This window comes from Mobula hypostoma, chromosome 23 (genome assembly GCF_963921235.1).
Source record: "Mobula hypostoma chromosome 23, sMobHyp1.1, whole genome shotgun sequence".
Classification (NCBI taxonomy): domain Eukaryota; kingdom Metazoa; phylum Chordata; class Chondrichthyes; order Myliobatiformes; family Myliobatidae; genus Mobula; species Mobula hypostoma.
The window spans coordinates 59613819-59636551 of record NC_086119.1 but is presented as its reverse complement, the minus strand read 5'-3'; the positions used below and the strand labels follow the sequence as shown (position 1 = coordinate 59636551).

General features: G+C 45.2%; 2 protein-coding genes across 2 annotated transcripts in view; both read left to right on the top strand.

Moving 5' to 3' along the window:
* The window catches only part of ddx51 (DEAD (Asp-Glu-Ala-Asp) box polypeptide 51), a 73556-nt gene extending 66487 nt beyond the window's left edge, over positions 1 to 7069 (top strand). Inside the window, exons 11-16 of the mRNA XM_063031374.1 lie at positions 1121 to 1236; positions 1397 to 1513; positions 1772 to 1873; positions 2284 to 2347; positions 2697 to 2831; positions 6859 to 7069. Of these exons, the coding sequence (XP_062887444.1) occupies positions 1121 to 1236; positions 1397 to 1513; positions 1772 to 1873; positions 2284 to 2347; positions 2697 to 2831; positions 6859 to 6888 (564 nt within the window). The 3' untranslated portion in view covers positions 6889 to 7069. The remainder of the gene's footprint in view (positions 1 to 1120; positions 1237 to 1396; positions 1514 to 1771; positions 1874 to 2283; positions 2348 to 2696; positions 2832 to 6858) is intronic.
* Positions 7070 to 20712: 13643 nt separating this feature from the next.
* LOC134337025 (protein PML-like) overlaps positions 20713 to 22733 on the top strand; it is a 47353-nt gene continuing 45332 nt past the window's right edge. Inside the window, exons 1-2 of the mRNA XM_063031785.1 lie at positions 20713 to 20736; positions 21740 to 21801. The gene's annotated coding sequence lies outside the window, so the exon portion shown is untranslated. The remainder of the gene's footprint in view (positions 20737 to 21739; positions 21802 to 22733) is intronic.

Below are 22733 nucleotides of genomic sequence, written 5' to 3'. Positions count from 1 at the left end.
GCCCATAGTGATAGATTCTGGGGAAAATTGATGAGAATGTGGGGAGAATATAAGTTAGATTAACGTAGGATTGGTGCAATGGGTTGATGGTCACCATAAACTTGATGGGCTGAGGGTCTATTTCCATGCTGAGTTTCTCTGTGACTCTAGATAGTTCTGATGATGTTGGTCTGAGGGTAGTCACTGGCCAGAATACCAAGGAGAATTCAGATGATGAATTTTCTCCTTTCACCTATGCCAACACACAGGTTCTTGCTTTAATGTCTCATCTCAAAAGTAGCTTTCCAGCCATGCCATGCCCCTCAGTACTGCACTGAAGGGTCCATCTGCATTAATGCTTAAATCTCTGGAGTGTGACTTCAAATCCTAACCTTCTGACTGGGAATGGGAGTGCTATCCACTGAGCTATTGGCTCCCCCTTATTTCCTCTTCTTCAGCCCCTTTCTACGGAGGCTTACTGTTTCTCATTCACATTGTATCACATTGCTTCCAAGAGTAAATGGAGCAGTGCCATCAGTGAGATATTTGAACAAGATATGGAAACTTGTGGTAATATTCTACTGGAGGAGGGTGCCTTGTGACTATATTTCATTGTAATGTAGAAGGAAACTATTTTGGATCATCATGTCTATATGAATTTACAAAGGCAATCATTCTCACGCTAATATCTCCATAGCTTGTTCTCCCAACATTCCAATCAACCTACTCTGGATTCTGACACTCACTTACACACTAGGAACAATTCACAGTACTCAATTAACCTATGGGCCTGTTTGTCTTTGGGATATGGAACAAAATAGGAGCTCCCAGGAGAAACCCATGTTGTCACAGAGAAAACAAGCAAATTTCACACGGACAGTACTGGAGGTCAGGATTGAATCAGATCTTCTGGACAGGGAGTAAGCAGCTCTATTAGTTGTTCCGCAGAGCCACTCTAAGGTATATGGTAATAGTGTATATTTAGTGATGTTTTAGACATTTTTCTATCTTCTGTTCCACATCTATTGTAGTCAGTAAGTGGCAAGCTGCATTTGAAAAGATATGTAAGACTTTTTGTATTTGGATTGTATAATGTGAAATCTTGAATATTCTTCAAAGATCTGCTTCTTCTTTTCTACAGGAATTTTATGTCCCATGTTCACTCAACAAGAAGCCACTGACAATCCTCTACTTCATCCTGAGAATGAAGTTCAGTCGAATCCTGTGCTTTACTAATTCCAGGAATGCATCTCACAGGTTGACAGCATTTCCCAGTTACTAGTTTTGTTTAAAATGTAATTTTCAGTGAGACATCCTGCATTTACACAGCCCAGAGTAGCAAGCTCATGCATGGGCTGTCTCCTTGTTATACAAGATACACAGGCTGACAGTAATTCATCTCCCTGTCCTGGTTTAGATTGTTCCTATTGCTTCGTGCCTTTGGTGGTGTTCACGTGGCAGAGTTTTCTTCCAGACTATCACCCAACGAAAGACGAAAAACACTGAAACAATTCGAACAAGGAAAGCTCCAAGTGTAAGTGTGCGTGCATGCATTAGGGTGTTATGTAAAATCCACAGGCTGACAGTAACTTGTCTCTGCTTGATGCATGTCCTTTGCACGCATGCAGCATGGTGCATTTTCATGAATCGCGGAGTGCATGTGTAGCATGTTATATGTGTATGCTTGGCTATGGTTATATAGGATGGTCAGTGAGCATGTGTCACTTATTGCTGGGATTGTGGATTGGTGTCACATTGTCCGTTTCAGTCGTTTATGCTTTCTTCCCCACAGACTGATCAGCACTGATGCCACTGCCAGGGGAATTGATGTGAGCAATGTCACATGTGTGATTAATTATGATGCTCCACACTTCATCCGAACGTATATCCACAGGTAACGCAGACTGGACAGTATCATTTGATAGCAGATTACATCTTCCGTCACTTTGTGACAGAGGAGAGACAGATTAGATTTGACCTGCCTTCAAAGAGAGTTGATAGTGGGGTTGGGAGAACATTTGGCTTGTTGAGTGATGATCCATGAGTTCCGTGCACTTGTCTGGTCAGGATGTCAACTGTACAGCAGCTCTGTATTTCCTGTAGACAACCTGCAATTTGATTTAAAGTGATCTGTCAGAGTATGGGAGAAATGAACACACAATGACCTCAGGAAGGGCTTATTCCTTCCCTTTGACTATGCCAAGTTTTTGTATTGTACAGTTCCTTGTTATTCTTTTACTAGAGTTTATACTTACTGACTTTGCTCCTTTTCCACCTCCGCCCCCCCCCCCGCCTCCCCACCAGAGTTGGTCGAACAGCTCGAGCTGGGAACACTGGGCTTGCGTTCACACTCCTTCTAAAAGTGCAGGTGAGTCCATGGGAGCCACTCTCACTCCCGTGTTCCTATTGAATAGAAATCGTCACAGACCCTTCAATCTTCCACCAGCTTCTGATAGTCGGAAGAGAGAGCAAGTACCTCTGCCCCTGGCATTGTGCAAAGTGACTGTTTATCAATGTCTGTAACCTGGTGGTCAGATACACATGTTGAAGAAGAGCGTTATCAGTGATTTGGGGACTGAGCTGCTTCAGCAGATGCCATTGTTGTTTTTAGATTCGTCCCGTGTTAATGCAGATTTATTCCTTTTACCTGTGTTTGTTTCCTGTTAGTCTGCCTTGTGAGTGCTGTACTTTTGGTCATTTGGTCATTTAATTTGCAGGAGAAACAGTTTCTTCAGATGCTGAGTGACGCTGGCAGCACCAACCTGAAAAGGCAGCTGGTGAAACCAGAACAATTGAGGCCCCTCATCCCGCGCTATGAGGAGGCTTTACGAGAGCTTCGTCAGATCCTTAAGGTGAGTCAGAGCCTGGTGGAATCTTATTATGTGATCTTTCAAACTTTATTAATTTTTTAAACTTTTAATTGCAACATGTACAATTTAGGCACATACACCAGATAGCCATCTCTTTGGCATTTCTCACCCACTATTTGGCTCAGATGCCTCCACTGACTTTGGCTTTTGATACGGCCACCCTCTCTCCACAATGAAGGGTATAGATTGAGCTGGGTTGAGTATAAAGATGTGGATAAGGATTAGCGATATAGTGGGGTGGGGAAGGAGGAGAAAGTGGATGAAATAGTGGTTCTGCCATTGATGATGATGTACAGGTTGAAACTGTCTGTCAAACAGGACGCTAAGGTTCTTAAAAACCTTAACCCGTGTGGAGGCACAGCTCAAATGCCATCTATAAATTTGCTCATGATACAATTGTTGGCAGAATTTCAGATGGTGACAAAAGGGCGTACAGGAGCGAGATATACTGTCAAGTTAAGTTGTGATGTAGCAACAACCTTGCACTCAACATCAGCAAGGCCAAAGAGCTGATTGTGGGCTTCAGGAAGGGTCAGATGAGCAAATACAAACCAATCCTCACAGGTGGATCGAAAGTGGAGAGGGTGAGCAGTTTCAAGTCTCTGGGTATGAATATCTCTGAACACCTAGTCTGAATGCAACATATTGACGCAGCCATAAAGAAGGCAAGACAACAGCGATATCTCAGTTGGAGTTTGAGGAGATTTGGTTTGTCAAATAAAACACTCAAAAGCTTCATAAATGTACTGTGGAGGGCATTGTTACTGGCAGCATCACCATCTGGTATGGGGATGGGAGCTACTGCAGAAGATCGAAGTAAGTTGCAGAAACTTGTAAAGTTAGTCAGCTCCATCATGGGTATCAGCCTCTGTAGTATCTAAGACATCTTCAAGGAGTGATGCCTCAGGAAGGTGGTGACCATCATTAATATAAAGCAGGATACTATAAGTTTTCTCCGTTATATAAAGTGTAACAGGGAGGTGAGAGTTGATATTGAACCACTGGAAAATGAAGCTGGTGAAGTAGTAATGGGGAACAAAAAATGGCAGATGAACTTAATGCGTACTTTGCATCAGTCTTCACTGTGGAAGACACTAGCAGTGTGCCAGTGGTCTGTGAGTGTCAGAGAGCAGGAGTGAGTGCCATTTCTATTACAAAGGAAAAAGTACTCGGCAAACTCAAAGGTCTTAGGGTGGATAAGTCACCTGGACCAGATGTACTACATCCCAGAGACCTGAGGGAGGTTGCTGAAGAGATAACGGATGCATTGGTCTTAATCTTTCAAGAATCACTTAATTCTGACATGGTACTGAAGGACTGGAAAATTGTAAATATCACTCCACTCTTTAAGAAGGGAGGAAGGCATAAGAAAGGAAATTATAGGCCAGTTAGCCTAACCTCAGTGGCTGGGAAAGTGTTGGAGTCTATTACTAAGGATGAGGTTTCAGGGTACTTGGAGACTAATGATAAAGTAAGTCAAAGTCAGCATGGTTCCTGTAAAGGAAAATCTTGCTTGACAAATCTGTTAGAATTCTTCGAGGAAGTAACAAGCAGGGTGAAGAGGCAGTCGTCATTTACTTGGATTTTCAGAAGGCATTTGATAAAGGTGCCACACTGGAAGCTGCTTAACAAGATAATATGCTATTGTATTATAGGAATGTTACTGGCATGGACAGAGGAATGACTGACAGGCAGGCTGCAGGAAGTGGGAATAAAGGGAGCCTTTCCTGGTTGGTTGCCAGTGTCTAGTGTGTTCTTCGGAGATTAGTATCAGGACCACTACTTTTCACATTGTTTGTCAGTGACTTAGATAATGCAATTGTTAGCTTTGTGGCAAAGTTTGCAGATGATACTAAGACAGGTAGAGGGGTAGATAGTGTTGAGGAAGCAATGTGATTGCAGTAGGACTTAGACAAATCGGAAGAATGGGCAAAAAAGTGGCAGATGGAATACAGTGGTGGGAAATGTATGATAATGCATTTTGGTAAAAGAAACAATAGTGCGGACTATTATCCAAATGGGGAGAAAATTCAAACATCAGAGGTGCAGAGGGACTTGTGCGAGATTCCCAGAAGATTAATTTACAGGTTGAGTCTGTGGTAAAGAAGGCAAATGTAATGTTGGTATTTATTTCAAGGGGAATAGAATATAAAAGCAAGGAGAAAATGCTGAGGCTTTATAAAATAGTAGTCGGGCTGCACTTGGAGTTTTGGGCCCCGTATCTCAGAAAGGATGTGTTGTCATTGGAGGGAGTCCAGAGGAGGCTGACAAGGATGATTCCGGGAATGAAGGGGTAAACATATGAGGAATGTTTGGCAGCTTTGGGCCTGTACTCACTGGAAGTTAGAAGAATGTGGGGGGATCTTACTGAAACCTACCAAATGTTGAAAGGACTAGATAGGGTGGATGTGGAAAGGATGTTTCCTATGGTGGGGGTATCCAGAACTAGAGGGCACAGCCTCAAAATTGAGGGGCAACCTTTTAGAACAGAGGTAATGAGGAATTATTTTAGCCACAGAGTAGTAAATTTGTGGAATGACTGTGGTGGAGGCCAAGTCTGTGGGTATATTTAGAGCAGAAGTTGATAGTTTCCTGATTGGTCAGGGCACCAAAGGATATGGTGGGCGAGAAGGCAGGTGTATGGGGTTGAGTGGGATCCGAGATGGGCTGAATGGCCTAATTTTTCTCCACTATCTTATGGTCTTATTAAGGATCCCCACCCCTTCTGATTGTTACCGTTGAGAAAGCAGTACAGAAGCCTGAAGGCACACACTCAGTGATTCGAGAGCAGCAATTTCCCCTCTGTCATCAGATTTCTAAATGCACGTTGAGCCCATGAACATTACCTCACTACTTGTTTTATTCCGGTTTTTTTTGCATTACTTATTTTAACTTAACTATTTAATGGACATATATAATTAATGTAATTCAGTTTCTTTTTCTCTCTGTTTATCATGTATTTCACTGTAGTACTGCCATAAAGTTAAGAAATTTCATGACATATGCCGGTGACATTAAACCTAATTCTGACAAGATGATGGAAATATTGAGCAGGTGAGGCAGCTCTTACAGAGAGAGAAATGGTCATTGTTCTGGGTAATGACCTTTCATCAGGTTTCTTGTTTGGAGAGGAGATGGTGACAAAGAGTGGCCATGGCAAGAGCCAAACACAATGGAGGTATTTTCAAGTTGGAGGAACCACACCTTATTTTCCGTCTGAGTAGCCTCCAACCTGATGGCATGAAAATTGACTTCTCAAACCTCCGCTAATGCCCCACCTCCCCCTCGTACCCCATCCGTTATTTATTTATATACACACATTCTTTTTTCTCTCTCTCCTTTTTCTCCCTCTGTCCATCTCACTATACCCCTTGCACATCCTCTGGGTTTCCCCCCTCCCCCTTTTCTTTCGCCCTGGGCCTCCTGTCCCATGATCCTCTCATATCCCTTTTGCCAATCACCTGTCCAGCTTTTGGCTCCATCCGTCCCTCTCCTGTCTTCTCCTATCATTTTGGATCTCCCCCTCCCCCTCCCACTTTCAAATCTCTTACTCACTTTTCCTTCAGTTAGTCCTGACGAAGGGTCTCGGCCCGAAACATCGACTGTACCTCTTCCTGTAGATGCTGCCTGGCCTGCTGCGTTCACCAGCAACTTTTATGTGTGTTGCTTAAAATTCCAGCATCTGCAAATTTCCTCGTGCTTGAAGTATTTTCCTATTGTTAGTCAGACATGATTTTGATTCGTCCACATTAAATGGTTCATGGAAATTTTGTAAGTGATTATTGGGAGGTAAAGTAGAGCACTGATATATGGATTTAAAGAAAAACATCATGAGCTATTGAAGTCTACAGCAAAATTAAAACGAACTGTGTCTTGAGGAGAACCATAATAAGCTGTTTAATTATTTGTAGTCTATTCACATGTTGATTGGCAGTAAATTCTGGGGATTGTGGTTTGTTTCTCAGTCTGTTTCTTACAAATTATTTAAGTTATAATATATTCCACACAGGATGAAAAAAAGAAGAGTCTCTCAATCTGAAGAAACAAAGTTTAACGATGTGGTGAACATCTGAACCTTAGGAAGTCCTGACTGGAAATTCCTGACATGGCCTTGTACAAACATGTGTATTATTTAGTTATTAATGGTTGGAAACACTTTTACATGTAATAAAATGCTGTAGTGAACAGTCTGTGTTTTGGGACAATAAAGAGTATTTGCAAGCCTGGATTGAAGTGAAAGTGCTTTGAAGATTCTGGCAATGGCTATGGGCATAAATCTATAACCAGAGCAGGAAGGTACATTATGTTGAATGGGGATTTCTAACCTATAGATATCACATGACACCAAGTCCAATCAGGCCAGATTTTTTTTGAAAAGAGGCTTTCAAAGTATTACCACGGCTGTGAATGGAAAGGGTTTCAGTCTGTCTACCTGACACCAAATTTTGCAGTAAAGTTCTTCCCATAGCCTGCCCCACGGTGACTCTCCTTTCTCATCAGCTAGCCTTGTGAACAACTCTAGCTTAAAACTGAAAAAAAAGTTTACCATGCTAATCCACACTCCCTTCTCAACATCACTGTGTATCTCCCTTAACATTCTGAAAATTGGTCTATATTTTCTGGCTCTGCCCTCCAGTTCGTCTGTTTTTGACCCACTTTAAATGCAGAGCTTTCAGCTGTCACTCTGAGGGAGTCCCCTTTCCACTCTCTACTGTCCTTTCTAAAAAACATGATAATTTTGATGGAGCTTATGGTGTAAGTAGGAAACCCTCACTTCACATTTCATTTGATAATTTGTGTATGTCTTCAATTTAAGGATTTGTTTTTTGCTGGCAAGGTGGGAACTTAATGATGTCCCTAAACACCCTTGAGGTGGAGGCGATCTGCATCCTTGAACTGTTGCAGTCCAAGGGAAGATGCTGCGGTAGTGATGTTGAGGAGGGAGTTTGAGCATTTAGACCCAGAAACAATGAAAGATTTCAAAGTCAGGATGCGATGAAACTAGGAACTGTTGGTCTTTCCAGTCTCCTACTCCCCCTTGGCTATAGAGGTGCATATTTAATAGTTAATGATTAAATGTGGTGTATTTTGCACAGGGTACACACTATAAGCACTGTGTGGCTATAGTGGAGGGAATGTGTATTTGGGGTGATTGATGGCATGCCATTCAATTGGGCTGCTTTGTCCTTGGTTGGGCCACAATTATTTAATGAGGCTACACATCCAGGCAAATGGGGAATATTCTATCACTCCCAACGTGCTTTATAGATGTGTTACAACCTTGGGTATCAGGACAGATGAGGTAAACTTTGCACTTAGCCAAGGTAATAGACTCACGGTGCAGCAATTGCCTATGGGAATTTAACTCACTGCTGTGATTTGGCTACAGTATAATTTATAAGTTGGCATGGATTTGCAAAGTGGTGCCATTAGATTCATCACTGGAGTAAAATCCATGTACAAGAATCTTTCAGAGTACTGATAAGCTCACACATCAAACAGATTGAACGTGGACTAATTCACTAAATCAACCAACTTAGTCGCCTGGGAGTTGATACCAAAGTTCGATTGTAGTCCTAACATTGAAGCCCGATGACTGGAGGTCTGTGCTGAAGTTGGAGAACTGTCTGTGTTTTTGAGTGGGTGGGAGGGAGGGTGGCGCTGTTGTTGTTTTGTTGCTTGTTGTGTTTAGTGTTGTTACCAAGCATTATGGGCATGCAATGTTGAATCCAGAATAGTGGCAACACTTACTTCCCGTACAAGTTTCTAAAGTTCACCTGGAGCATAACGAAGGATACCCCTCGTAATTTGATTGAAGTAGCCTTCCTTTGATTGTTTCATCTTAAACCTATTTGCTTTAAGTCCATGAATTGTTTGATCTAGTTGGCGTTGACATAGTCAGTGAGAACTACAGCACAGAAACAGGCCCTTCAGCCCATCTAGTCTATGCTGAGCTGTTTATATGCCTAGTCCCATCTACCTGCACCTAGACCATAGACCTCCATACCCTCTCACACACATACCTATCCAAACTTATCTTAAATGTTGCAATTGAACCCACATTCATCGGCTCTGCTGGGAGCTCACTCCATGCTCTCATGACTCTCTGAGTGAAGAGGTACCCCCTCAGATTCTCCTTAAACATTTCACTTTTTACACTTAACCTATCACATCTAGTTCTGGTCATAACCAACCTCAGTGAAGAGAGCATGTGTTTACCCTATCTAAACTTGGTAATTTTCTATACCTCTGTAACCTCCAGGGTGTAAAGTCCTAAACTATTCAAACTTTTCCTATAACTCATGTCTTCAATTCCCGCAATATCCCTGTAAATTTTCTCTGCACTCTTTCAAGCTTATTGATACCTTAATCTACGACAATATGTACTCCAGTACAGTCCCTCCAGTTCATGATGTGCCAACATTATAACCTACTCTAAGATTAATTTAACCCTTCCCAGCCAATGAAGTCAGCTGGACTTCAGTGGTTGGGAAGATGTTGGAGTCCATTATTATTAAGGATGAGATTTTGGGGTACTTGGAGGCACAGGATAAAATAAGCCAAAGTCAGCATAGTTTCCTTAAGGGGAAATCTTGCCTGACAAATCTTTGAGGAAATAACAAGCATGATAGCAAAGGAGAGTCAGTGGATGTTATATACTTGGATTTCTAGAAAGCCTTTGACAAGGAACCGCTCATGACGCTGCATAACAAGAGCCCATGGTATGATAGGTAAGATACAAACATGGTTAGAAGATCAACTGACTGGCAGGAGGCAAAGAGTTGGAATAAAAGGGGGCTTTTCCAGAATCTAGTGGTGTTCCACAGAGTTTGGTGTTGTGACTGCATCTTTTTACATTATATGTCAATAATTTGGATGATGGAATTGATGGCATTGTAGCCAGGTTTGTTATTGATATGAAGATACGTGGAGGGGCAGGTAGATCTGAGGAAGTAGTAAGTCTACAGGAGGTCTTAGACAGATTGGGAGAATGGACAAAGAAGCGGCAGAGGGAATAGAGTGTAGGGAAGTGTATGGTCATGCACTTTGGTGGTAGGAATAAAAAACGTAAGATATAGGCCAATTGGCCCATCGAGTCTGCTCTGTCATTTCATAATGGCTGATCCAATTTTCCTCTCAGCCCCAATCTCCTGCCTTGTCCCTGTATCCCTTGACTTGTCCTGCACAGCTGCCTGTGGCAAAGAATTCCATGGATCCACCACTCTCTGGCGAAAGAACAACTTCTTCATCTCCATTCTAAAAGGATGTTCTTCTATTCCAGACTTGGACTTTCCCACCATAGGAAACATCTTCTCCACATCCACTCCTTCAAGGCCTTTCACCATTCAAAAGGTCTCAATGAGGTCACCCCTCATTCTTCTGCATTCTAGTGATGGCACAGAGCCATCAAACATTCTTCATAAAGACAACCCATTTAATCCTGGAATCATTTTCATGAACCTCCTTTGAACCCTCTCCAGTTTCAGGCCATCCTTTCTAAAATAAGGGGCCCAAACCTGCTCACAATCCAAGTGAGGCCTCACCAGTGCTTTATACAGTTTCAGAGTTTCATCCTTGTTTTTGTATTCTAGTCCTCTTGAAATGAATGCTAATGTTGCATTTGCTTTTCTCACCATGGACTCGACCTGCAAAATAACCTTTAGGGAATCCTGCACCAGCACTGCCTAGTCCCTTTGCACCTCAGTATTTTTGTATTTTCTCTCCAATTAGAAAATAGTCAACCCTTTCATTTCTTCTTCTAAAGTGCACGACCATACCCTTTTGGACACTGTATTCCCTCTGCCATTTCTTTGCCCACTCCCTCATCTGACTAAGTCCTTCTGTAGCCTTTTTACTTCCTCAAAACTACCTGCCCCTCCACCTATCTTCATATAGTCTGCAAACTTTGGAGCAAAGCCATCAATTCCATCATCCAAATCATTGACGTATAACTGAAAAAGAATCAGTCCCAACACAGACCCCCGTGGAACCCCAGTAGTCACTGGCAGCCCACCAGAAATGGTTCCCTTTATTCTAACGCTTTGTCTCCTGCCAATCAGCCATTGCTTTACCCATGCCAGAAGCTTTCCTGTAATATCACAGGCTCATAGCTTGTAAAACAACCTCATGTGTGGCAACTTGTCAAAGGCCTTCTGGAAATCCAAGCACACAATATCAACCGATTCTCCTTTGTCTATCCTGCTCGTTACTTCTTCAAAGAATTCCAACAGATTTGTCAGGCAAGACATTCCCTTGAGGAAACCATACTGACTACAGCCTTTGAGTACACTGAGACCTCATCCATAATAATCGACTCCAACATCTTCCCAGCCACTGAGGTCAGACTAACTGGCCTATAGCTTCCTTTCTCCTGCTTCCCTCCCTTCTTGAAGAGTGGAGTGACATTTGCAATTTTCCAGAATCCAGTAGTTCTTGAAAGAACATTACAAATGCCTCCAGGATCTATTCAACCACCTCTTTCAGAACTGTGGGGTATACACGATCTGGTCCAGGTGACTTATCTATCTTAAGACCTTTCAGTTTCCCAAGAACCTTCTCTCCAGTTATGGTAACTTCATCACTCTTGATGCCTGGAACTTCCACCATACTGCTAGTGCCTCCCACAGTGAAGACTGATGCAAAATACATATTCAGTTTGTCTACCGTTTCCTTGTCCTCCATTACTACCTATCCAGCATCATCTTCCACTGGTCCGATATCCACCTTTGCTTTTCTTTTACTCCTTATGCATCTGAAAAAATTTTTTGTAGCTTTAATATTACTGGCTAGCTTACTTTCGTATTCCATCTTTACCTTCCTAATGACTGATTTAGTTGCCTTCTGTTGGCTTTTAAAAGCTTCCCAATCCTCTAACTTCCCACTAATTTTTGATCTATAATTTGCCCTCTCTTTGGCTTTTACTTCACTTGTTAGCCATGGTTGTAGAACCATATAACATTACATTACAGCACAGAAACAGACCTTTTGGCCCTTCTTGGCTGTGCTGAACCATTTTTCTGCCTAGTCCCACTGACCGGCACCTGGACCATATCCCTCCATACACCTCTCATCCTTGTATCTGTCCAAGTTTTTAATGTTAAAAGTGAGCCTACATTTACCACTTCATCTGGTAGCTCATTCCACACTCCCACCACTCTATGTGAAGAAGCCCCCCACAAATGTTCCCTTTAAACTTTTCCCCCTTCACCCTCAATCCATGTCCTCTGGCTTTTTTCTCCCCTAGCCTCAGTGGAAAAAGCCTGCTTGCATTCACGCTATTTATACCCATCATAATTTTATATACCTCTATCAAATCTCCCCTCATTCTTCTACGCTCCAGGGAATAAAGTCCTAACCTATTCAACCTTTCTCTGTAACTGAGTTTCTCAAGTCCCGGCAACATCCTTGTAAACCTTCTCTGCACTCTTTCAACCTTATTTATATCCTTCCTGTAATTTGGTGACCAAAACTGAACACAATACTCCAGATTCAGCCTCACCATTGCCTTATACAACCTCACCATAACATTCCAACTCTTATACTCAATACTTTGATTAATAAAAGCCAATGTACCAAAAGCTCTCTTTACGACCCTATCTACCTGTGACACCACTTTTAGGGAATTTTGTATCTATATTCCCATATCCCTCTGTTCTACTGCACTCCTCAGTGCCTTACCATTTACCTTGTATGTTCTATCTTGGTTTGTCCTTCCAAAGTGCAATACCTCACATTTGTCTGTATTAAACTCCATCTGCCATTTTTCAGCCCATTTTTCCAGCTGGTCCGAATCCCTCTGCAGGCTTTGAAAACCTTCCTTACTGTCCACTACACCTCCAATCTTTGTATCATCAGCAAATTTTCTGATCCAACTTACCACATTATCATCCAGATCATTGATATAGATGACAAATAACAATGGACCCAGCACTGATACTTGTGGCACACCGCTAGTCACAGGCCTCCACTCAGAGAAGCAATCCTCCACTACCACTCTCTGGCTTCTTCCATTGAAACCATAGAAACTACAGCACAGAAACAGGCCTTTTGGCCCTTCTTGGCTGTGCCGAACCATTTTCTGCCTCGTCCCACTGACCTGCACACGGACCATATCCCTCCATACACCTCCCATCCATGTATCTGTCCAATTTATTCTTAAATGTTGAAAAAGAACCCGCATTTACTACCTCGTCTGCAAGCTCATTCCATACTCCCACCACTCTCTGTGTGAAGAAGCTCCCCCTAATGTTCCCTTTAAACTTTTCCTCCCTCACCCTTAACCCATGTCCTCTGGTTTTTTTTCTCCCCCTGCCTCAGTGGAAAAAGCCTGCTTGCATTCACTCTATCTATACCCATCATAATTTTATATATCTCTATCAAATCTCCCCTCATTCTTCTACGCTCCAGGGAATAAAGTCCTAACCTATTCAACCTTTTTCTGTAACTGAGTTTCTCAAGTCCCGGCAACATCCTTGTAAACCTTCTCTGCACTCTTTCAACCTTATTTATATCCTTCCTGTAATTTGGTGACCAAAACTGAACACAATACCCCAGATTCGGCTTCACCAATGCCTTATACAACCTCATCATAACATTCCAGCTCTTATACTCAATACTTTGATTAATAAAGGCCAATGTACCAAAAGCTCTCTTTACGACCCTATCTACCTGTGACACCACTTTTAGGGAACTTTGTATCTGTATTCCCATATCCCTCTGTTCTACTGCACTCCTCAGTGCCTTACCATTTACCTTGTATGTTCTATCTTGGTTTGTCCTTCCAAAGTGCAATACCTCACATTTGTCTGTATTAAACTCCATCTGCCATTTTTCAGCCCATTTTTCCAGCTGGTCCGAATCCCTCTGCAGGCTTTGAAAACCTTCCTTACTGTCCACTACACCTCCAATCTTTGTATCATCAGCAAATTTTCTGATCCAACTTACCACATTATCATCCAGATCATTGATATAGATGACAAATAACAATGGACCCAGCACTGATACTTGTGGCACACCGCTAGTCACAGGCCTCCACTCAGAGAAGCAATCCTCCACTACCACTCTCTGGCTTCTTCCATTGAAACCATAGAAACTACAGCACAGAAACAGGCCTTTTGGCCCTTCTTGGCTGTGCCGAACCATTTTCTGCCTCGTCCCACTGACCTGCACACGGACCATATCCCTCCATACACCTCCCATCCATGTATCTGTCCAATTTATTCTTAAATGTTGAAAAAGAACCCGCATTTACTACCTCGTCTGCAAGCTCATTCCATACTCCCACCACTCTCTGTGTGAAGAAGCTCCCCCTAATGTTCCCTTTAAACTTTTCCTCCCTCACCCTTAACCCATGTCCTCTGGTTTTTTTTCTCCCCCTGCCTCAGTGGAAAAAGCCTGCTTGCATTCACTCTATCTATACCCATCATAATTTTATATATCTCTATCAAATCTCCCCTCATTCTTCTACGCTCCAGGGAATAAAGTCCTAACCTATTCAACCTTTTTCTGTAACTGAGTTTCTCAAGTCCCGGCAACATCCTTGTAAACCTTCTCTGCACTCTTTCAACCTTATTTATATCCTTCCTGTAATTTGGTGACCAAAACTGAACACAATACCCCAGATTCGGCTTCACCAATGCCTTATACAACCTCATCATAACATTCCAGCTCTTATACTCAATACTTTGATTAATAAAGGCCAATGTACCAAAAGCTCTCTTTACGACCCTATCTACCTGTGACACCACTTTTAGGGAACTTTGTATCTGTATTCCCAGATCCCTCTGTTCCACTGCACTCCTCAGTGCCTTATCATTAACCCTGTATGTTCTACGTTGGTTTGTCCTTCCAACGTGCAATACCTCACACTTGTCTGTATTAAACTCCATCTGCCATTTCTCAGCCCATTTTTCCAGCTGGTCCAAGTCCCTCTGCAGGCTCTGAAAACCTTCCTCACTGTCGACTACACCTCCAATCTTTGTATCATCAGCAAACTTGCTGATCCAATTTACCACATTATCATCCAGATCATTGATATAGATGACAAATAACAATGGACCCAGCACTGATCCCTGTGGCACACCACTAGTCACAGGCCTCCACTCAGAGAAGCAATTCTCGACCACCACTCTCTGGCTTCTTCCATCGAGCCAATGTCTAATCCAATTTATCACCTCTCCATGTATACCTAGCGACTGAATTTTCCTAACTAACCTCCCATGCGGGACCTTGTCAAAGGCCTTACTGAAGTCCATGTAGACAATATCCACTGCCTTCCATTCATCCACTTTCCTGGTAACCTCCTCGAAAAACTCCAATAGATTGGTCAAACATGACCTGCCACGCACAAAGCCATGTTGACTCTCCCTAATAAGTCCCTGTCTATCCAAATGCTTGTAAATTCTGTCTCTTAGTACTCCCTCCAATAACTTATCTACTACTGACGTTAAACTCACCGGCCTATAATTTCCCGGATTACTTTTCGATCCTTTTTTAAACAACGGAACAACATGAGCCACTCTCCAATCCTCCGGCACCTCACCCGTAGACAGCGACATTTTAAATATTTCTGCCAGGGCCCCTGCAATTTCAACACTAGTCTCCTTCAAGGTCCGAGGGAACACCCTGTCAGGTCCCGGGGATTTATCCACTTTAATTTTCCTCAAGACAGCAAGGACCTCCTCCTTTTCAATCTGTACAGTTTCCACGATCTCACTACTTGTTTCCCTAAATTCCATAGACTTCATGCCAGTTTCCTTAGTAAATACAGACGCAAAAAACCTATTTAAGATCTCCTCCATTTCCTTTGGTTCCGCACATAGCCGACCACTCTGATCTCCAAGAGGACCAATTTTATCCCTTACAATCCTTTTGCTCTTAATATACCTGTAAAAGCTCTTTGGATTATCCTTCACTTTGACTGCCAAGGCAACCTCATGTCTTCTTTTAGCCCTCCTGATTTCTTTCTTAAGTATTTTCTTGCACTTCTTATACTCCTCAAGCACCTTATTTACTCCCTGCTTCCTATACACGTCATACAACTCCCTCTTCTTCTTTATCAGACTTGCAATATCCCTTGAGAACCAAGGTTCCTTATTCCTATTCATCTTGCCTTTAATCCTGACTGGAACATACAAATTCTGCACTCTCAGAATTTCTGCTTTGAAGGCTTCCCACCTACCGATCACATTCATGCCAGAGAACAACCTGTCCCAATCCACGCTTTTTAGATCCTTTCTCATTTCTTCAAATTTGGCCTTCTTCCAGTTAAGAACCTCAACCCTAGGACCGGATCTATCCTTGTCCATGATCAAGTTGAAACTAATGGTGTTATGATCACTGGAACCAAAGTGCTCCCCTACACAGACTTCCGTCACTTGTCCTAACTCGTTTCCTAACAGGAGATCCAATATTGTATCCCCTCTAGTTGGTCCCTCTATATATTGATTTAGAAAACTTTCCTGAACACATTTTACAAACTCTAAACCATCTAGACCCCTAACAGTATGGAAGACCCAATCAATATATGGAAAATTAAAATCCCCTACCACCATAACTTTATGTTTCCTGCAGTTGCCTGCTATCTCTCTGCAGATCTGCACTTCCAATTCTCGTTGACTATTGGGTGGTCTGTAATACAATCCCACTAATATGGCCATACCTTTCCTGTTTCTCAGCTCCACCCACAAGGACTCAGTAGACAAGCCCTCTAATCTGTCCTGCCTGAGCACTGCTGTAATATTTGAGCCAATGTCTAATCCAATTTACTACCTCTCTATGTATACCTAGCGACTGAATCTTCCTAACTAACCTCCCATGCAGGACCTTGTCAACGGCCTTACTGAAATCCATGTTATCAGCATCCACTGCCTTCCCTTCATCCACTTTCCTGGTAACCTCCTCGGAAAACTCCAACAGATTTGTCAAAAATGACCTACCATGCACAAAGCCATGTTGAGTCTCCCTAATAAGTCCCTGTCTATCCAAATACTTGTGGATCCTATCTCTTAGTACTCCTTCCAATAATTTACCTACTACCAACGTCAAACTTACCGGCCTATAATTTCCCGGATTACTTTTAGAGTCTTTTTTAAACAACGGAACAACATGAGCTATCCTCCAATCCTCCGGCACCTCACCCGTAGATACCAAGATTTTAAATATATCTGCCAGGGCCCCTGTAATTTCAACACTAGTCTCCTTCAAGGTCCGAGGGAATATCCTGTCAAGTCCTGGGGATTTATCTACTCTGATTTGCCTCCGGGTAGCATGCACCTCCTCCTCTTCAATCTGTATAGGTTCCATGACCTCACTACTTGTTTGACTTATTTCCATAGACTCCATGCCTGTTACCTGTTTAATAAATACAGATGCAAAAAACCCATTTAAGATCTCCCCCATTTCTCTTGGTTCCATACATAGCCGACCACTCTGATCTTCAAGAGGACCAGTTTTATCCCTTACTATCCTTTTGCTCTTAATATACCTGTAGAAGCTCTTTGGATTATCCTTCACCTTGACTGCCAAAGCAACCTCATGTCTTCTTTTAGCCCTCCTGATTTCTTTCTTAAGTATTTTTTTGCACTTTTTATACTCCTCAAGCACCTTATTTGCTCCCTCTTTCCTATACATGTCATACATCTCTCTCTTCTTCTTTATCAGAGTTCCAATATCCCTTGGGAACCAAGGTAACTTATTCTTAAAAGTTGCTGGTGAACGCAGCAGGCCAGGCAGCATCTCTAGGAAGAGGTACAATCGATGTTCCAGGCCGAGACCCTTCATCAGGACGAAGTGTCTTGGCCCGGAATGTCGACTGTACCTCTTCCTAGAGATGCTGCCTGGCCTGCTGCGTTCACCAGCAACTTTGATGTGTGTTGCTTGAAATTCCAGCATCTGCAGATTTCCTCGTGTTCTTTATTGTTATTCACTTTGCCTTTAATCCTGACAGGAGGGGTTACCTTGTATCATCTTACCTTTAGAATACTACTTCCTCTTTGGTATGTATAGATGGAGGGGGACTAATATTGCTTCCAGAAATTCCATCCATTGCTGCTCTGCTGTCATCCCTGCCAGTGTTCTTTTCCAATCAATTCTGGCCAGCTCCTCTCTCATGCCTCTCTAATTCCTTTTAATCCACGGTAATACTGATACATTTAGCTTCTCCTTCTCAAATTTCAGGGTGAATTTGATTATATTATGATCACCTTCCCCTGAGGGTTCTCTTACCTTAAGCTCTCTAAGCAATTCTGGTTCATTGCACAACACCCAATCCAGAATAACTGATTCTCTAGTGGGCTCAACCACGAACTGCTCTAAAAAGCCATTTCATAGGCACTCTATAAATTCCCCGTCCTGTAACCCAGCACCAACATGATTTTACCTAATCTACCTGGATATTAAAAGCCACCATGACTATTGTATGCCTTTTGGTACATCTTTTCTATCTCCATCGTAGCTTGTAGACCACATCCTTACTACTGTATGGGAGTCTGTATACAACACCCATCAGGGTTTTTTAACCCTTGCAGTTCCTTGGCCCTAACAACAATGATTCACACCTCCTGACCCCATATCACCTCTTTCTAATAATTTGATGTCATTTTTACCAACAGAGCAATGTTGCCCCCTTGGCCTTCCTGCCTATCCTTTTGACACAACATGTATCCTTGGACATTAAGCTCCCAGCTATAATCTCCTTTCAGCCATGATTCAGTGATGCCTACAGTATCATACCCGCCAATCTGTAACTATGCTGCCAGTTGATCGACCTTATTGATTATACCGCGCACATTCAGATGCACCTTTCAGTCCTGTATTCACCCGTTTTGATTTTGTCCACCTTTTGTGTCGTAACTCATCCTGTTCACTGCAATTTTGCCCTATCATCAGCCTCTCCTCACTACACATTGCCTCTGTTTGTAAACCAGCTACCTCATCTTCAGCACTATCATCCACCTTCCTATATGACTTCTTGCATTGAAATACACACAGCTCAGGATACTGTACCAGTCACACCATGCTCCACCTTTTGATTCCTAACGTTGTCTGAGCTCTTTCCAATATATCTGCCCCCACAACCTCTCCATGAACTGTTCTGGTACCTGGGTCCCTCCCTCTGCAAGTCTAGTTTAAATTCCACCGTGCAGCATTAAGAAGCCTCCCGGTAGTATACTAGTCCCCCTGCAGTTCAGGTGCAAACCATCCCTTCTGTACAGGTCCCACCTTCCCTGGAAGAGAGCCCAATGATCCAAAAACCTTATGCCTTCCCTCCTACACTAAATCCTTAGCTATATATTAAACTGTATAATCCCACCTAGTTCCCACCTCACTTGCATGTGGCAAGGATAGCAATCCTGAGATCACAACCCTGGAGGTCCGACCCTTTAACTTAGCACCTAACTCCCTGAACCCCCTATTCAGAACCTCATCACTCATCCCATCCACATCATTGGTACCTACATAGACCACAACCTCTGGCTGATCACCCTCCCACTTAAGAATGCTGAGGATTTGATCTGAGATATCCTGGACCCTGGTGCCCGGGAGGCAACATGCCATCTGTGAAACTTGTTCTCGCTCACAGAACCTGCTGCCCGTTCCTCTAACCAATGAATCCCCTATCACCACAGCATCTTCTCCCCTTCCCCCTTTCCTTCAGAGTTACGGGGCAGACTCAGGGCCAGAGACCCACCCAATGTGACTCTCCTCCGTAAGGACATTCCCTTCCCCCCCCCCACGACAGTATCCCAAGTGATATCTATTGTTGAGGGGGATGGCCACAGGGATACTCTGCACTGGCTCCTTAACCCCTTTCCCCTTCCTGACTGTCACCCAGTCTCCTGTGACCTGCACCTTGGGTGTAACTACCTCTCGATATGCCCTAACTATCACCCATTCAGCCTCCCGAATGATCCAGAGTTCATCCAGTTCCAGCTGCAACTCCTTAACGTGGTTTGCTAGAAGCTGAAGCCGGATGAACTTCTCACAGCTGTAGTCCTCCTTTAATTTGCATTTCTAATCAATCCCAAATGCCGATGATTGCTGGTCAAAGCTCTTCTTCACCGCTGCAACCTGCTGCTCTCTTTTTATCTTTGGGAGGTGGACCTGATTGAAGTCCTCTCCAAACTTCCGATTTAAACTTTAAACTTCTGGTTAAAGGTGTGCACTGTTTTCCAAATGGGGAGAAAATTCAAACCTCCGAGTTGCAAAAGGACTTGGGAGTCCTAATGCAGGATTCCCTAAAGTTTAATTTGCTGGTATGGAAGGGAAAAGCATTTATTTCAAGAGAATTAGAATATAAAAGTATGGATGTAATTTTGAGGCTATGTAAGGCTTTGGTTGGACCACACGGAGTATTGTACACACTTTTGGGCCCCTTGTCTAAGAAAAAACGTACTGGTATTGGAGAGAATCCAGTGGAAGTTCACACAAATAATTCTGAGAATGAAAGAGTTAACACAATTGCTCCGGGCCTGTACTTGCTGAAATTTAGAATGAAGGGGATCTCACTGAAACCTATTGAATATTGAAAGGCCGACATAGACTGGATGTGGAGAGGATATTTCCAAAAGTGGGGAGTCTAGGACGAGATGGATAGAGGGATGTTCATTTAGAACAGAGGAGAGGAGGAATTTCTTTAGCCAGCGGGTAGTGGAATTGATTGATACATGGGGCTGTGGAGGTCAGGTCATAGGGCAGAAGTTGACAGGTTCTTGATCAGTCAGGGTGTCAAAGGTTTCAGGGGGGAGGCAGGATCAGCTAGAATAGCAGAGCAGACTTGATGGGTTGAATGGCCGAATTCTAGCGGGCAGTAGTCGGGGGCTGTGCGGACCGGGTGGTAGGCAGCTGTGCGGGCCGGGCGGCGGTCGGGGACTGTGCGGGCCGGGCGGTAGGCAGCTGTGCGGGCCGGGTGGTGGTCGGGGGCTGTGCGGACCGGGTGGTGGTCGGGGACTGCGCGGGCCGGGCGGCGGTCGGGGACTGCGCGGGCCGGGCGGCGGTCGGGGACTGTGCGGACCGGGCGGCGGTCGGGGGTCGGGGACAGTGCGGGCCGGGCGGCGGTCGGGGACTGTGCGGGCCGGGTGGTAGGCGACTGTGCGGGCCGGGTGGTAGGCAGCTGTGCGGGCCGGGCGGCGGTCGGGGGGCTGTGCGGGCCGGGCGGCGGTCGGGGGGCTGTGCGGGCCGGGCGGCGGTCGGGGACAGTGCGGGCCGGGCGGCGGTCGGGGACAGTGCGGGCCGGGCGGCGGTCGGGGACAGTGCGGGCCGGGCGGCGGTCGGGGACTGTGGGGGCCGGGCGGTACGGGCCGGGCGGTAGGCAACTGTGCGGGCCGGGCGGCGGTCGGGGGCTGTGCGGACCGGGCGGTCGGGGACAGTGCGGGCCGGGCGGCGGTCGGGGACAGTGCGAGCCGGGCGGCGGTCGGGGGCTGTGCGGGCCGGGCGGCGGTCGGGGGCTGTGCGGACCGGGCGGTCGGGGACTGTGCGGGCCGGGCGGCGGTCGGGGACTGTGGGGGCCGGGCGGTAGGCAACTGTGCGGGCCGGGCGGCGGTCGGGGGCTGTGCGGACCGGGCGGTCGGGGACAGTGCGGGCCGGGCGGCGGTCGGGGACAGTGCGAGCCGGGCGGCGGTCGGGGGCTGTGCGGGCCGGGCGGCGGTCGGGGGCTGTGCGGGCCGGGCGGCGGTCGGGGGCTGTGCGGACCGGGCGGTCGGGGACTGTGCGGGCCGGGCGGCGGTCGGGGGCTGTGTGGACCGGGCGGTCGGGGACAGTGCGGGCCGGGCGGCGGTCGGGGGCTGTGCGGACACGGGAGTTTGAAGGGGCTCTGGGCCGCTGGAGCTGCCGAGTGCGGACCAGCCGGAAGCCGCCAGCTTTCCCTTTCACTTTCATTTCCCCTTCCCCAGATCGACTGGAAGGCTGGGCCTTGGAGAGCAGCGGTCACCCTTCTCTCGCCTCGGCGGCGCCGGTAAGTGCTCGGCCCCCTTCCAGGAGGCAGCACCGGCTATGCGCGGTTCATCATACGGCCCGGCCCACCGGATTCCCGCTGATGGGGCATCTCTACTCCTGTTCGCTGCACCTATCCAGCTGTGGAATCCCGCTCTCCCTCTGTCTCGGCTTCCCTCACCCCTGAGCAAGTGGGGTGCGGGAACTGCCCCTCCCCCGGCCTGATTTCTGTTTGAAGTTAGCGACCAACAGCCCCGCGCCCCTTCCTCAGAGAGAAGAGCCTTCCTCGCCGGCGGCAGGGAGGGAGAGAGAGAGGTGGGCTGCTTGGGAGGGGTGGAGAGGAGTGACTGAAGATCTGTCGGAGCACAAATCACCAGATTCAGGGATAGCTACTATCTCGCTGTTACCAAACTCTCATTAACTAAGTCTTGATCTCCCAATCGATCTGGTCATGGACCTTGCAGTTTATTTGTCGGGACTTCTGGATGAAATCACCTGGTTGATAGGTTGATGTGGGAGTTTAGGCCTTAAAGGAGAGACTTGGTGCTGTCCACATTCAAAGGGATCGGAGAGTCAGGCAAGTGATTGGTAAAGCAGCACAGAGAAACTGAGCAGGTCAGGCAGCATCCGTGGAGGGGAATAAATGGTTGACATTTTAGGCCAACCACAAATTTATAGTTTCTGTTTATGATTAGTAAGGAAAATAGTATAGAGGCCTCTGGCTACCAGAGGATTTGAGTAAAAAGGGTAGTATTGTGGGACAACAGCTGGAGTATTGTTTACAGAAAGGAACATACTTCCACAGAGGAAAATTCACTAGGCAGGTCCTACTGTGGGAGGAGAGATGAGGGAGACTGGATTCTCCACAGATTTTGAAAGAATGAAAGGTGATCTGGTTCAAGGTTACAAATTAGTTGCAGAGTTCATCAGACTGGATGCAGGGAATACATTTCT